Source organism: Alosa sapidissima, chromosome 7, assembly GCF_018492685.1.
Source record: "Alosa sapidissima isolate fAloSap1 chromosome 7, fAloSap1.pri, whole genome shotgun sequence".
Classification (NCBI taxonomy): domain Eukaryota; kingdom Metazoa; phylum Chordata; class Actinopteri; order Clupeiformes; family Clupeidae; genus Alosa; species Alosa sapidissima.
Window position 1 is genome coordinate 31,566,290 of NC_055963.1, and position 16,561 is coordinate 31,582,850.

At 41.5% G+C, this 16,561-nt stretch overlaps 2 protein-coding genes across 7 annotated transcripts; one reads left to right on the forward strand and one right to left on the reverse strand.

The window, feature by feature from the left end:
• Positions 1 to 315: 315 nt before the first annotated feature.
• LOC121713721 (membrane cofactor protein-like) lies at positions 316 to 9,406 on the forward strand. Of its 6 annotated transcripts, none has more exons than XR_006032930.1 (12): positions 316 to 462; positions 942 to 1,033; positions 1,240 to 1,431; positions 1,746 to 1,845; positions 2,247 to 2,323; positions 2,442 to 2,618; positions 3,933 to 4,109; positions 4,809 to 4,865; positions 5,194 to 5,293; positions 6,667 to 6,705; positions 6,840 to 6,881; positions 8,639 to 9,406. XR_006032930.1 is itself a non-coding variant. In XM_042098595.1 (12 exons), the coding sequence occupies exons 2-12, from the start codon at positions 943 to 945 to the stop codon at positions 8,668 to 8,670; spliced, it is 1,050 nt and encodes a 349-aa protein (XP_041954529.1). In that variant the 5' UTR covers positions 316 to 462; position 942; the 3' UTR covers positions 8,671 to 9,406. The 6 variants fall into 6 exon arrangements, 5 of the variants coding, with proteins under 5 accessions (XP_041954529.1, XP_041954531.1, XP_041954532.1 ...); XM_042098595.1 differs by lacking the exon at positions 5,194 to 5,293 and adding an exon at positions 5,360 to 5,425; XM_042098596.1 differs by lacking the exon at positions 5,194 to 5,293 and adding an exon at positions 5,360 to 5,425 and having other exon boundaries at positions 348 to 461; positions 936 to 1,033.
• A 248-nt stretch (positions 9,407 to 9,654) lies between these two features.
• atp6ap1b (ATPase H+ transporting accessory protein 1b) lies at positions 9,655 to 16,501 on the reverse strand. Its single transcript, XM_042098591.1, has 10 exons — positions 16,343 to 16,501; positions 15,842 to 15,968; positions 15,351 to 15,425; positions 14,657 to 14,847; positions 14,507 to 14,538; positions 14,319 to 14,404; positions 13,759 to 14,012; positions 12,878 to 12,928; positions 12,515 to 12,752; positions 9,655 to 11,872 (listed from the first exon to the last, which is right to left on the reverse strand). Exons 1-10 carry the CDS (start codon positions 16,465 to 16,467, stop codon positions 11,666 to 11,668), a joined length of 1,386 nt encoding a protein of 461 aa, XP_041954525.1. The 5' UTR covers positions 16,468 to 16,501; the 3' UTR covers positions 9,655 to 11,665.
• Between the last annotated feature and the right edge of the window lie 60 nt (positions 16,502 to 16,561).

The following is a 16,561-nucleotide window of genomic DNA, read 5'->3' on the forward strand; positions in this document are numbered from 1 at the left end:
TGGTGTGTTTTTCCCCCCAGTGAAAACCAAATAGTACCAATTAGGCTTATTACTAACCAGCCAAACCCAACTTCAAGTTGAAAGACTTTTTTGTGTTGCACCAGTAGACCAAGGCCTGTTTGGACATAAAGACATTTTGGACAAAACCTAATTATGTTGAGTAGGCTTTACCTATAACTATGTAACAACCTATGTAACAATATGTAATATCACGTAGGATACTTATGTTGTCCATATATATTGTATTTTTGTGTAGCTTTTTGTGTTTTGGGGAAAAAAAACGTCTGCTAAAATAAATGATCATCAGCACAGTGAAAAGAGCGTCATCCCTGCAGGGGCGTGGCATGGTTGGACGGACAATGACACGCGGTTAGATGATTTACTTCAGTCTCTGCTTCAGTCTTGAAGCTGCCTCGTCTCCATATCCCTTGTGTACATTTTTTGACGACTTGGAAGGGGAAGGTAAGATTTAAATTGGGAAAAACGTTTGCATGGTTACTGTATTTAGCTGTCGTGATGCCTAAACGAGCTAAATATTACGCAGCGTAGCAAGCTGTCATTGATTTATCTTTCTAAGTTGCCCGCAGGCTTAAAGATAAGAATGCAGTTAGCCTGTTAGTAGGTTAAATTAGCCAATTTGGAGCCTTTTGGGAATACATTGGGCTACTGTTCCCTGTATTCAACCCATGGCCATCGTCTTTGTTGGTGTTGCTAGTCGGCAGTTTGGCCTTGGCTGTGAGGATTAGGCTAGCTATGTCTGATGTTTTTAGCTAACATCATAGAATCTAGCTACGTGACCACTGATCTCTAAATAATCTGTAACGTGTTGTAACACATTGGTGACACTGGATGTCTTGGTCAGCTTCATGTAGACTCAAGAAGACGGCAGGTTCATCACTGCGTTAACTGTTACGTTTTCTTTTTATTGTTATTTCGACTAGCATGTGGAGAAGTGAGGACAAAAGTGCAATGTTGCTCATTAAAATCTGGAGATGTGTGGGGATTGTATGCCTTTTGTCCCTGCAAATACAAGGTACGATCCATGTTCGGTATCTTGGAATTCTATATTGTTAAATATGAGTTTATCAGACGTATGTCACTAACGATTGGTTTTGTCCATTATTTTTTTTAGACAAATTTTATTACAAAATGTAAAACTGTTCATTTGGATGTTAAAGAACGTCCAACCATTATCTACATGACCGGCCAGTTTGCCCCCCCCTTCTTATTTTGCTACAGGACAATGTACAAAGCCAGTCCCCAGTGAAAATGCTGTTTTACATGAGGATCACAGCTCGCTAATCAGTTTTCCAGAAAATTCTTCTGTAAGATTCAGTTGTTTTCCTGGGTACCAGCCAGCATCAGGGTCGCGATCGGTGGTGTGTCAGGGCGGCCAGTGGAACCCAAACCCAAAGGATTTCACCTGTAAAAGTAAAGTCACATCGCGACGTGTTAATGCCAGCTTAATAAACATTTGAAGTTACCTGTTGACAGGAAGCCTTAATATTGGCGACCTGGCAATGAAATTGAAAAAAAGAAAAGACAGTTAAGTGCTAATTTCTAGACTCTTAAAAAATGCATGAAAGGCTGACTACAAGGTCCATAATTTCAGAATGACCCTTAGTGTGTTTTTACAAACTGATTGAAAATACCTCTAAATTGACCAGGAACTTGAAATGAGCAGGAAATTCCTGAAATTCAGTTCATAATTGCTTTATGATTTTGTGTTTATGGACATTTTCCAGAAAAGACCTGTGGAAACCCAGGGGAAGTGAAAAATGGTGTATATAACATGCCTGAGGGAGTTGACTTTGGTGCAGTTGTCACAGCCATCTGCAATGTGGGGTGAGTGCGGTCTTTATTTTGAAGTTCAGTATGCGTGATGGTGGTTGTGTGCGTGCCTGTTTGAATGTTCACTACATTGTATTATTTCCGAGCTCTCAGATTTCTTCCGTTTTGATGTTTGTATTTGGTGGAAGAGGAAGGGAGCAGGCAGAAGGAAGTAAATGTTGCATTTAGTTGTCCCCCACATTGAAAATGTAAATAGAAGTTTTTTTTCTTGCTAATGGCAGTCTTTTAGAAACAGTGTGTGTGTGTGTGCGTGCGTGTGCACGTGCACATTGTGTTGTGTACAGTATGCACTTGTGCACATTAATGTGTGTAATGAGTGTATTCGAGCCCTTCAACATGTTTTTATATCAATCATATGTCAATCATATATGTTGTGTTTGTGGCTTACTCTAAAGGCACTACTTGGTGGGAGAAGGCCAGAGAACATGCTTGGCAGATGCGACATGGAGTGGACGTGAGGCTGTTTGTGAAGGTATGAAAGCCCTTTTTTTTCCAGTGGGGTGGCACTCCTCTTCCCCATTGTGGTGCTGTTGCAGCTTTTCTGCAAGTCTTTTCTTCTCTCCTCTGAGCTACTTTGTCTCTCCCTTCAGTGGTGAAATGCGATTCTCCTCCAAAGATTGACCATGGTCAACTTGAGTCCACCTCAGATGAGTATAAGTTTGGAGATGTGGTGCACTACGTCTGCGATAAGGGGTACGACCGATTTGGAAATCCTGAAACACACTGCTCTCAGAATGGAACATGGACTGCAGCTCCCAGATGCAAATGTATGTTTTGTCACTAGCTTTATATCTAGCTTTACTTTTAGTTCTGCTAGGTATTTGTACCCCATATCACTGTTCTCGTAATGCATAAAAAGTAGGACACTGCATTTGCCATTCGTGCTCCATAATTTTTTTCAGTCAGAATTAGCCAAGTGTGATACTACTTGTGCTGTTGGGGTTGGGAGGCTAGCTTAACTGAAGTTGTTTTGTAAACAAGTGCTAACAGGACTGTCATGGGTCGTTTACACTAAGAACGATGACTATAATAACGTCAAAAAGTATAATTCTAGCTAATATGAATGACTACATCCACACATAAATGATAACAATTGCAACATTAAGAATAATATTGTTTGGAGGAGAAGACTTATTGCTAGTAGGTGTGGATGCTTTTATCATTATTTTTTAAATTATATTATAATATATAATATAGTATATTATATTATAATATATTATATTATATTATATTATATATATTCATAGTTATCATTCCTGTTGCAGACAGCCCTTAACTTGGTGTACTTTGATGTGCAATTATAGACTTGATTGTGCCTGTGGCTGGAATTAGTCAAATGAGAAATAAAATGGGTCACTGTGGGGAGCTGTTTTGTGTCAACATGCTCCCTGTCTGAAGGATTTTTATCGGAGGACAATCAGACAGTGTCTTCTGTCCTTAAGCATCAAATAGTGCAGACACGGTCAAGACAGATTACTTAAAACAATTCTATTGTCATTTTTTTAGATGGGTGCAATAGTGGAAACTTACCATCTGAAGAGTAGTAATCAGAGTGTGTTCAAATTAACCCCTCATCTGCCGAGCAGACCTCACCCAGAGTTTTAGTCAAGTCAAGTATTAGACACCTATGGCTGTATGTCATTTTAAACCCTTTTATGTCAAATCTACCATGCGGTTCCATGTTTGTCTTGGTGTTATGTGACTGTTCTTGGGTCAATATTTTTGTGGATCATTGATGCAGATATGCAGCAGTTAGCTCTCCCTAGATGTGGCAAATGCAGCCTATTCAACCAAAACATGTGGACCTAAAACTCAAATCTCTCTTCAGTATGTACACACGACATACAGTATTTTAAACAAAAATTATGTGATGTTAGAATTATAGTTGAAATGTAATGATGCAGAATATTTTAACTAAGCGGTCAAATATTCTGACATGGGCATGGTTTTTTAACTTTGGGGTCATGGCCAACAAATCTACATCCGGGCACAGAGTATCCATGAGCATGCAAAGCTTACATGCTCGTCAAAATTATGGTCTGGAACTGTATAACTGATAACGCAGTGTGTCTCTCCCACAGTGGTGGATTGCCCGAAGCCAAACATATCAAATGCCAGACGTATTTTTGGAACTAGCGGTCCCTATGGCAAAGGGGCTACCCTTGAGTACGAGTGCCATAAACTGTTCAAGATGGTTGGTGAAGCCAGAATAGTCTGTGGGGAGAATGGTTGGTCTCCAGCAATTCCAAGATGTGAAGGTAAGCTATGTGCAATGTCCAACCTGTTGTGCAAATTCAGTTTTCTTGATTGTGTGTCACACTTGGCTATGCATGATTCATGCCACCACTTCTCACTCTTGCCATTCCCTTCTCTTTCCTATCTTTGTTTAACTCCTTTATTCATCAAGTAGATGGGCATCCATCTGTAGGACTAAGGGTTTTATGTTTATGGTTCTTGGATGCTTTTGTCAAAGTTTGACAAACATTACATCAACATAAAATTAACTGTTTATAATAAAGTCATATGGTGTAAATAAAAAAAAAAAAAAAAAAAAGATATACTAAATAGAACAATAACTATAAACATCTAACTTTGTGAGGAAAATTAAGTAGTTTAAAACAAGGTAAACAGATGAGTCTTGACTCTTTTTGAAGATTTCAAAACTATCACTGTGTTTTAGGTTTCATTTATCATTTTTAAAAAATGTTTTTTGGTGTGTGATGAGCCTTTGATCACTGTGCTCCTCTCTGTTCCGGTGTCCGACTGGCCTGTTATTGAAGTTAAATCCAGTTGTGTTTATTGTCTCTGCCCTTTGGAATCATGTGCTCTCCTGTCACCTTCCTGAGGGTGAGGCCCTGGACCGCTGCCTCAGTTCTGTGGAAGCAGAGTGCTGTGATGATAGGATTACTGTTGTGGAATTACGCAAGATATTTATGACATTTTATATACTTTTATAGCACTTCCTACCACCACTACCCCACGAATGACAGTGAAGGAAACCACCACACCTAAAGGTACTATACGGCTGCCAGTGCCGCCCGCAGGTTGCCACTTTCATAAGCATGAGGGACATTGGACTAGTTCTGCTGGACAGTCCCCCCCTAATGCCAATCAACTGGTGTGTCTGTAGGACACTTGATTCGTGATTGATAGCCGTTATTGTGGCCTGCTTGGTCCAGATTTCCAGCAGAAGCCTAGTGATTGAGACAATATCCTGCTCTTCAATCAGATGTACTCAGATTATCATCAGAATGATACTAATCAACTCAAATAGAGCAGCAATGATTTACCCCAAATATGTTTGATTTTTGACTTGATTTGATATATATTTGGTTCATACAGAGACAGGCAGGCAGGCTTCGTATCTGGTTTCTAATGCCAAAGTGGATATAGAAGACAGCAATCATACCTGACCCTGACCATTGCTACTTGGACTAGTCAGGTATTATGACTGTCTTTTGTGTCCTGTAGTCCTAAAAAACTTTAATGGCATGTTATACTTTTGTAGAGAGCCAATCCTCTCCTGCTAAAACTACCCCAAGAACTTCAGCAAATGCATCCACCAAACCTGAAGGTACTGTCCTCAGCTTTGTCAGCTGTCAGTGTAGCCTACAGATTCTGAATAGTAAACGTTTGAGAGACTCATGGCGGGCATGTCCAACAGCTGAGAAAGAGCCAAGCCTGATGTGCATGTGTAGGGTATCGGTGTTTTCATGTCTGTGGCAGGCTAAGAAGCAGACAATTGATTTAGCTGTTCATTTGTTTTATTACGTGTGGACTCCAGGTAATTTTGCTTATCATTTCTGTGGGAGGATATCATACACATTTGCGTTGTCGGTTGTCATCAGTTGTGCAGCTATAGGCCTACTGACTATAGAACCTAAAACTGATTGGTATGGGTATAGGGCATAGGCAAAGTCCTTATAACCAAAGTCCCCCACTCGACGGTCATCTTGGTAATGTTCTTTCCTATTCAACTGAACGTGGAGGTATACGTGCCCCCCCAGTTGTGTAGATAACTGCCATATTGCCATTACGAACTAACCTCATACATTTCTATGGAGGATTCTTTGAGTGTTGTCTCCTCATTACAAAGTCATTGGTATAACTCTGGTATAGGTAAAAAAGAAAAGAAATTTAAAAGATTTTTTTAATGTTCAAAATTCTGAATAAAGGCAAACTTCAACCAGTCGTCCAGATGGAGTCATAAACGCTAATCAGCACAAAGCAGGGGAGGGTGTAATTTGATTGGCTATTGAGCTCAAGTCAGTCTCAACACCTTTGCCAAACTGAGTCATGGACTCCATTTTCAACTGGGGAGTGCCAGGGCGGTTGTACAATACATTAAGTTGCTAGAACGGTGACGATATTGTGAGTAATTTGGTGTCCATTGTCTTGTCTTCCTGGAAATTAAGGCATTTGGTTTGGCTATGACTCGTGTAGTGGGCCCTCCACCTACTAACATTATACATTTCCCTGGATTTCTTTTGCTTGCTTTTTTGCACCCGGCTAAGAGCCCCAACTCCTCTAACACTTAATTTGATTGCATTAGCAGAGCAGGGGAAGCTGGCACACATCTCATGTCAAGCCTCTGCCCTCACATGCATGCTCACGCTTAGCTCATCCAAAATGTGTGAATGCTTGTCAGATTGTACAGGGAACTAGATAGTTTTGCATCCTACATTTTATCTGATATTTCTCATATTGGATTATTTGATATTGTTCATGTTCAGTTCAACACAGAGGGCCTTAAGATATGTTCCTTGTAGAACAGCATTCTAACCTGTGTACATGTGTTCCTTTCTCACGGAAAAGCTGGGGAAAACGGAGCAGGGTCAACTCATCATGTCCATAGTAAGTTGTCATTCAGCATCATCTTTTTGTTGTTTGTTTAGGTATAAATGTCTCTACTATATTCTGTTGGGTAAGGATAGTCCTGTCTTGAGAACGGGTGAACTGATGATGAATCTCTCCCTCTCTGTCCTCAGACTCTCTGTGGATTGTGTTGGCAGTAGTGGTGGGAGTTGCTGGTAAGTGGACTTGTGGCTTGTGGTTATTATTAAGTGTACTAAATAAAGTAAACTTAAATAGTTAGCATTGAGTATAGTAAATTAAGGTCAACTTAAAAGGTTAGTATGCTAAATAATGTAAACTTAAATGATTAGTAATAAGTATGGCTAATGCTGTCTGAGCATTCAAACCAATCCCAGTTTCACCTACTCTAGCAGAGAGTAACGACATACCATGTCCCACAGTAGGTGTGACCACCAAATAAGCAACACACTGAGCAGCGGACTTTTACTTGTAACATGTAACACACAATATGATCTCACATGCACCTCTAGTTTTAATCTACATAAATATGTTTGTTTCAGATGGACATACTATTATTCTCATTAATGAAAGAAAGATCTTGCTTTTGAGTCTAAAGGCAGGGAACCAGGTTCTTGACACCATTTCAACTCTTTCCTTTTGAGCAGTTCTATGTTTCTGTTGTTATAGAAACTGCATGGCAGGTCTCACACCATAAGCCAATTGACACTACAGAGTTGCACAAATCTCCATTTGTATCTGCCTATATCAACAAGCCTATACACAGGCTTGTACTAGACATGCTGGTTTACAGGACTCTTTGCTGTATAGATTAGGCACTTTCTTTTTGCTTGTGCTCCTGTGTATCCGCAGAAGTGCTTAGTGCACATATTTCTATGGTGATGGTCAACGATGGCCTTTCTTAAGTTGACAGTGGGGTTATCTCTCCTCGGAAGTGTCATTGTGCAACCAACAACAATGGCTACATGGAAAATGCTCTTAGTATCATTCAGCAATTGACGTTGCACAACTTAAGTTTCTGTGGAACGTTTGCCTGAGCAGGTATTTTTGGTTGTTTGGTTTGGTAGGTTGGCCTGGTTTCATTTGTCTGTGTGAGGTTGTCATTTCCTAGTGAGGTTGTCGTTTCCTGGTCTCCATGAGTGGGGGGTAGCTACTGAGCTCACTCTGTTACTAAATCACCACTCGTCCTGCTTAGAGTTTCAACACGCATACAGGCAGGGTTGCATTGGTATTTTGCCATAAAGGATTACACTATCTTGAGATCTGAAACTGGATCTGGTTGCTTTTGCACAGTTACTGAACACTGTGTATATAGTGTTAGCTTTGAAACAGTCTTATCTCACAAAGCCTCTCAAGTCTTAGATAAGTGCTTAAAATGTTTTAAGGCATGTCCATTCATTCAACATTGAGGTGTTTTTAATGTTACTGTGCAATACGGTTAGCCTGACGAGCCAGACCCACATCACATTTGCTGCCGCTAGGGTGCGTCTAGATTTCTAGGCTAGAATATGGTAGGTTTAGCAGAGTTTTTCCTGCATAGAGAATTGCGAGGTGTTTAGGCTAAAGGAAAGAACAAGCTGAGTATACAGAATCCAGTCTCCTTCCCACTGTAAAGCAGTACTGATAGCCTTAATAAAGCTCTTATGACCTTCCTCATGAAATGTCTGAACGTCATGAAACTGCAGCAGGCTGCCAAATCCACTTCCAACCAGCCATTTTATTATCAGAGCTGAAGTTGACATGATAAACAGTCTACATGAACTGATTTCAGTCTGTTTTCTCTGGAATTCAAGTGAACGCCTCTGGGTTACTCTTCCAACCATACAGACGCATGTATTACACAGTAGACTGTGCACTGTTCTTAGATGGACAGCTTGTATACAGACATGTTGGTCCTCAGACTCAGTCTATATTTGTGTAACTAACATTCTGTCCCTCTTGCATTTCCTTTCAGTTCAAAATGGTCTATTCTCTCTGATCCAGTAAGCCTGTTCCTACTATGGAGTTGAGAGGAAAGAGATGATTGGTGTGTTTCCTGGCTCTGTGTGAGAATGGACTCCAGGACCGCCCTTGCTTCAAGTATTGCCAGCTTTGAGCTTCTGAGAGATGGCTCTGTCTGAACTCTGCTTGATTCTTAGATAAATTACCTTTAAATACTGAATTGCACTGAGGTCCTGTCTATCAGATACTGTGCCTTTGGGTGGGGGTGGTGGTATGTGTAAAATGTAAAATGTAAGAATGTAAAATGTAAGAATGTGAAATGCCTTTGTTGAAATTTTATATGGATTGTCTTTAACATACAATTTAAGTAAAACGTTTTAAGTTAAACGTTTAGTTTTAATTGTTTAAATTATTGGTGAAATAATGATAATTTATTGAAAAGGGTAGGGGGGGGGGGGTGTAAGAATGAAATGCTTTTGTTGAAATTTATATGGATTGTCTTTAAATGTTTAACTTAAACTTAAATTGTTCATTTTAATTGTTAAATTCTTGATTAAATGATTATTTATTGGAAAGGGCAGGGCTCAAACACAGTTTTATCACATTTTAGATTTTCATTTTACACTTACATTAAGTTTGGGTTTCTGAGTTGGAAAAATGTTGTTTTTTAAAATAGATAAATAATTGTTACAGTATATAGTGCCATATGAAGGAACAGTATTGTTGTGCTCACCTGACCACTTGTAAAATGACTAATAAAAGCACTGCTTTCAAAAAACAACCACTCATTATCTGTTCAGTCAAATCTTATCTACAGCGTTGTGACTTCATAGATTTCAAAAGATCGTACTGATGCCAGCATTTATAGTGGTACAGGGCATTCAAGAGGGCATTTCCTATAATGACTTCAGAGTAAGTCTGTCCTAGTCTTACAGGTATGTAACTTAACCGTAGTTGTCCCTATTATGTCAATATACATCTGGTGATTCTGTTCATATGACACTACAATCAATGTGACATGGAAAAACGTTTTCAAAAAACATCAAATGCACTTTATTAGCTCTAGTAGTCCTAATGAACAAACTGGAATGATGTTTGTGCCTTCTGTATTTGAGATGTAATATTGGTACAATCACAGCTGTTGTCAGTCACAAAGGCCTGTTCCAGAGCTTGGGTTAAGCCAGTGGAAGAGACATTATAAATTACACACATAATCAGGTATGTGCAAGGGGCGGAGTGGAGCACTAAATATTACCAGGAGAATTCAAGTTCCCAATGGGAGGGTAGGGGTTATTTCAATTTAAATCTTCAGTAGTTTGTACCCATCTCTTACGTTATCTCATAACCTGCATTTCAAGTTATGACCTCGTTATTACCAGGGCTGTGGGGAGTGAGAGTGAGGGGCTGTGATCACACAGTCCAGGCTGCTGGTGGGCGCAGCAAAGAACTTACTCAAAGAGCGATATCATGCCCTTTTTAAGATCACAGTTATCAACCCGGCAGGCTGGGAATTCTCCCAATCACTACTCCGCTACTGCAATCAGGTATGTGTGCATTGCCATTCACAAATCTATAGGCAGTGGACTGTGAAACAAGATCAATCTAGCCTGATAAGTCCACTTAATATTTGGTACGCTGCCAGAGGTACAGTATATGTGGATCTAACAAATCTAAGGCACTGCTGATCCTTCTCAACTACAGAGAATTTAAATGTGTACACGTATATTTTTACTCTCAAGCTAAATCAGGCCCACAAAACAATGGAGTTGGCAAGTTTTTCCGAATGACAAAGACCAAAAAACGCACAGTACAAGTGTCAGACAGGCACGTGGTTTACTCTATAAAGGCACAACCCTCACTTGGCCTACCATGGGGTTACATTGCACAGCTTCCAGGGAAGGATTTGGCACCTGAAAAATATCTTAGCCATCAGCCCACATTCACAACAGTGAAACCGTTCCACAGGATTCATATAAAACTACTGGTAGTGGAGCATCTCCTAAAGCAGCTGAGATGCTTTGACTCATCATTGATTGATTCAGCTATTAGCTGACATCACGAATGCTTGTGAGGTCACCTCAATGCCTATATAGTCGTACACAGTGAATCTAATTTGGCACTCAGTAAGGAGATAAGGCAGGCCATCAGTAAAACAGGTGGCAAAGCAGAACAATGTAAAGCTGAATGCACTTGTGACATAAATATGGGGGTAAGACGAACAGGCGGACCTGCAGGCACTCGAGGTGGAAAAGTGGACACAACAGAACAAAAAAAAAATTCTGAGTAAGGGTTACCAGGGAAACAGAAAGAGCTGCCCACTCAGAAGGGGTCAGACTGACGACAGGCACAGGCAACAGGCTGCATATCTCATCTTCATACGTATAAATTAAATATTCTGACAGTGCATTTTGACATGATATCACAGACTTTACACTGGGTACATACACACTAAAAAAACTAAAATTATAGCCATTCTCTCTCTCACACACACAAAGACATTAATTAAATATCAATCTGGTGGAGGAAGGAAGGAGTATCGAGTTTGGGGTCTAGGAATGAAATGATCCACAGGTGGACACTGTAACATTGGGTTCCAACTGTCCTCATACCAGTTTACAGCATGTGGCAAAAGAACATTCACATAGAGAAAGACAGATCCAGAGTGAACCCAATAATCAAGAGAGAAGAAGAAGAAGAAGAAGAAGAAGAAGAAGAACAACAACAACAACAAGGGCCATTTCATAGTCTACACAAACTATCCGGACACAGTTGTATCCACAAGGCTCACAAAGGTGTTTACAGGCCCTTCCGCAGCCTACACAAGGCACATGGACTACGCGGCCCTATCAAAAATGTGTGAAACGGCACTTGCATTTAAGACACGTCACAAACATCTGGATGACACGTTGGCATCCATGTAGCTTTTGAACAGCCTATGAAAGGGCCCTTCGAGAGAGAAGTCTAGGAGACACTTAAAACAGAGCAAAGGGAGAAGGGGACGAGGGGAGGGGAGAGCCAGAGCAGCACCACCGCCACACGCTCACTCGCTGAGGGGCACGGAGATGCTGGGCCCCTTGGGGTCCTGGAAGCGGTCCATGGTGCGCAGCTGCATGATCATGTGCAGGCCGTAGGTGAGGATGAGAACCATCAGCAGAGAGGTCAGCAGACCCATCCAGATGCCTGGCGTGAAGAAGCCCGCGCAGTCACTGGCGTAGGAGAAGTTCCCCGTGACGTTGAAGCCTTGGATCTAAAGCAAACAGCATTTTAGAATATTTACATTTACATTTAATTTAGCAGAAGCTTTTACCCAAGGAAAATTATAAAAATGAGGAATGACATTTAAATATTAACTATTTTATTGCATTATTGAACTGTATTATTGAATGTTGTGTTGTGTCTCTCTATGTTGGTACTTGAGAGGGTATGTCTTTTATGTACTGTAAGGCAGAGAGAGGCAGAGTAAAAGTATTTCATTGTATTCTTACTACACATGACAATAAACTTGGAACTTACTGTCTAGGGGTGTGTGTGGGTTTGTATGTGTGAAAACAATTAAACTTTGCCAGTGTTTGCTTATAGGGATTTATGCTTGTCTGTTAGTGTCAGTGCATACTGGCTTGTGATGTGATGTCATGTGATGCCTTACATGTGCAGGACATAATTTTACTACCTGTCTGCATGTGTCTGTGTCTGTGTGTGTCTGTGTAATTGTGCAATTTCAACAGTGTATACTGATAAGGATATATGCATGTGTATTAGTATCAATGCATTGAGTGTAGGTTAGTGTGTGTGTGTGTGTGTGTGTGTGTGTGTGTGTGTGTGTGTGTGTGTGTGTGTGTGTGCATAGGTCAGAGTGTGCTGATCCAGTGGTGCTCCACTCCAACTCTACCTGGAAGTCGGTGAACTGGACGCGCCACATCTCGGCGACCGTTGAATTGTGGGGTACCAACAGTGGGTCACGGTTGCTGCTGACCATCTGGCAGTGGAAGGAATACTCGGCCGGTGAGTAGATGCCCCTGCTGCCGTTAAAGGTGGCCGTCTGGCCCCCGTCGTAGCCCAGCCTGACCTGTTCCACCAGTGTCCAGTTCCGCGCCGATACAGGGAAGTAACGCTTTGTCATGACAAATCTGCAAAAAACACAGGAAGTACATGTTAAAGATAACCAGAATTCTGTAGAAGTGCAGAATATTGTGCCATACACATGCACCCAGAAGTGCCATACACACATGCACCCTTGTAATGCAGGACTCACGTCAGTGTAAAGGTGGTGAAGCCGAGCACGTTGTTGTAGTTGAGTACAAGGCTGAAACAGACAAAAACATAAACATCACACAGCTGTCTGAAGTTGACCCACAACCCATAGACCTCATCAAAGACATTTCCAATGAAGATGTTGAATTGTACACAAGACATTTTTCACTGTACGGAAATACTGCCACAATGAATACCATAATCTGACAGCATGTCAGAAATTTGCTTTCTAATGCTGATGCTTTAAAGAGGACAAAGAATGGATGAATGAGTATTTTACCTTTGTTCCCTAAAGTTAACATAGAAAGTATACTATTTTGTTCTGTCAAAAGCATGCTTAGATGCTATTTTACAAGCCCATTTACAACCCTATGAGGTTTTCGAGAATAAAACGGCCCATTTTAGCAGATATCTAGCGCCCCCTCATGGTTATGTGGCACCCACATGAATAGTTAAGTGGGCTTTAAGCTGATTGGCTGCCTTACAGCCAAAGCCAGTTCACAATAGGTTCCAGCTACTTCTTCCTGAATCCCCAGCTCAAAGTGTGATGGTTTGCATCACAGTCTATATTTGTGTCACAGTCTGTCTTTGTTCAGATTTGCCTGTTTTCTTAGTGGTCATTTTTAAAGTCCAAGATTTACATATGACGGAGGAGACGAGACAACAACTCAATTTCAACAAAGCCAGGGTAAAAATGGTTTCCCATTGTAGGATCAATACTTTTGAATCAATACCAAGAACCCCAATAAATACTGTGGGAATGCATGCACCACACTACTATATTATTACTACTTCAAAACCTATGGAAACCAGACACTCTCAAGTACATGACATAAATGCCCCCGATTTCTGAATTGAAGCAAACTAGCGTTCGGGCCTCACACTGATGAGTTATCACTGCACGAGGATCCAGTCAGAGACACCGCAGGAGTGAAGGTGAGGGGAGCCAAATCCACAGTGATCCACTGGGAGTCGCTGGCCCGCGAGAAGCTGACGTTCAGGCTGTCTGCCCACAGCAGAATGCAGGGGCCCTGAGTGCCGTTGAACACCACCGGGGGCTTCACTCCAGGCTCTGGGGACTGGAGCAAGGAGCGGCTCACCAGTGGCTCAATGATCACAGAGGTATCCTCAATCACCTGGGGAGTCAGAGGGGGGAGAGGAGAGGAGAGGAGAGGAGAGGTGTGACAATGGAAAGAATAATATGAGAATATGAATAGACCAAAGAGATATGGGTATGCAGAGGAAGGCTAGTAGAAAGCGTGTTGTCATAAACATAATACTGTACATCGCTTTGGACAAAAGGGTCTGCCAAACAACATAAACTACATGTGTACATATTTCTTAAGAAGAGACCGCAACTGGTGCGGTTAGGATACTAATGATGGCAGCAGTGTCAGCGTACTTGCTGTCGGTCTGAGGTGAAGGCTGCTATGTTTACCTACCCAGGAGGGCTGGAGGCCGGTGTAGATGGCTGTGTATGGCACATTTTTTGTCTTCATGATCTGCAGCACTTTCCCTATAATCTCATCTGGGCAAACACAGGACAGACCACAATTAGACAATTCATTGGCAACAACAATGACTTTACTGTGACACTCATAAGGAATAGCAAGGGACAGTAGACACTCACCATTCTGATGAAGGACCTTCTTTGTCTGGGGCCTGTAGTATGGAAACATGCATAATTTCAGATCTACATGCCACATGGTGTTTGTGGGCAAAACTCCCTGTTGTTTAAATGATTTACACACACACACACACACACACACACACACATTACCCTGAGCTGTAAGGCAGACCGATGACCAGCAGGGCGGGGCCACTGGCCAGGCTCTGTTGGGCCAGGCTGGAGAGGTCAGTGTAGAGTGGCGAGGTGCCTAGAGAATCCTGCAGCAGAGCAGGCACCTCTGCAGCCACACCCCTGGCTAAACTGGGCAAGACCAGTGGGGAGGAGGCTACCTTCAAGCATGCCTGATTAAAAACACACACATATATATATATATATATATACATATACATACATTACATTTACATTTATTCATTTAGCAGACACTTTTATCCAAAGCAACTAGATATGTCAATTATATTACTGGGCCAATGTCCTTAGAGCAATTAGGGGTTAAGTGCCTTGCTCAAGAGCACAAGAGTGGAAACCAGGAATTGAACCCACAACATTTTAGGCTACAGCATGTTAGCCCAGCTCCTTAGCCACTATGCTACCACTGCCCCTGAAATGGTTGTCCTAAAAACGAATGGGGCGCTAAAAACTAATGGAGCGCTAAGCAACTTCTGATGTAAAGTCGGACTCTGCAGCTCATGTAAGTTCCTTATGCACTTCTCAACTATTTGTTTAAACCGTAGGCCCAATGCCATCTTCTCAACCTGCATTTAGTTAAGTCTAATGAAACATACATCTGCTCAGTCACACTTTCCATCCCTCATCACATGACAAGACTCAGGTGATGTTGACTCACCTGGAGGTTGGGGAAGGCTCCGTCCTCTTTGTCTCCAAACACACCGCCATACACTGTGAAGTCTTCCATGCTCAACTAGAAGGTGGGAAAACCACATCACATTTACTCACTTCCCCAAATTTCCGTAAGTAATTGATGCAATTCTGGGGATCCATAAATGTTCGGAAACAAAATGCAAGCTGACTGCTCAGAGGAAAGAAGAAGTGAGCAGGTGGTTCAAATTCATATGACAGCTAGCTCTCACCACACCACCCCCCCCCCCCCCCTCTAGACAGACAGAGGTGACATCAACCGGTCATCTGACCACTGGAGTATAATTCCACTTCAAATATACTACTTGGCTTGAGTTACAAGTTCCAGATGCCAAGTGAGACACATTTTCCAAACCAAAATAGAATAGAATAGAATAAAATAAAAAATAAAAACACCTATAGCAACTTTAGAGATGAGATGGGTGGGAGTAAGTCTGAGTTAGAGTGAGATATACTTACTTTGTCTTGTAGAAACAGCAGGACAGTGTGCGGCGCGGTGGCCAGAGCAGACGTCAAGATGGACTTTACTTGATCTACGGACATCATCTTGCCAACAGTAGGACGGTCCAGAGATGGCAGAGTATTCCTGAATGATAGACAAAACAAATAGACAATCGTATTTCTAAACACGAACTTAATAATGTTTACAAGGAAAAACACAAACAATATAATAAAAGTCATTGCAATAATCGTGTACAATCATCCTCTTAGTTACGTCCAGTCCTTATGTTAGACAACTCGTGGTCATCCCGAAATCATTAGATGAAAGTCTAGAGCCCACGTTCACACTATTCAATTTGGCAAAATGAACAAGAGTAAAACTGTACTACATCGTTAAGGACAATAAGACTGACTTCAAAACGAACTAGCACCTTAGCCACAGCAGCAGCTGACTGCCGTTCTGATTTAGTAGTAAAACATGCCAATCAAAATATAACGTTGTTAAAGCATATTCCTTACCCTTCGCTTGCCCACATAACCAGTGGTACTTGCCCATAACAGCAGCTAATTAATAAACAGGCAAATAATAAGGGAGAAAGTGTCATGCTGAGAGAACTCTTGTTTAACATGTTCACTTCCGCCATCTTCGCTACCAGTGTCACGTGAACGTGAGCAGCAGACAATCATGTGATCCACTTGGTCTCGGGTATGTTCACACTTATCCTGTTTTAGTGCTGC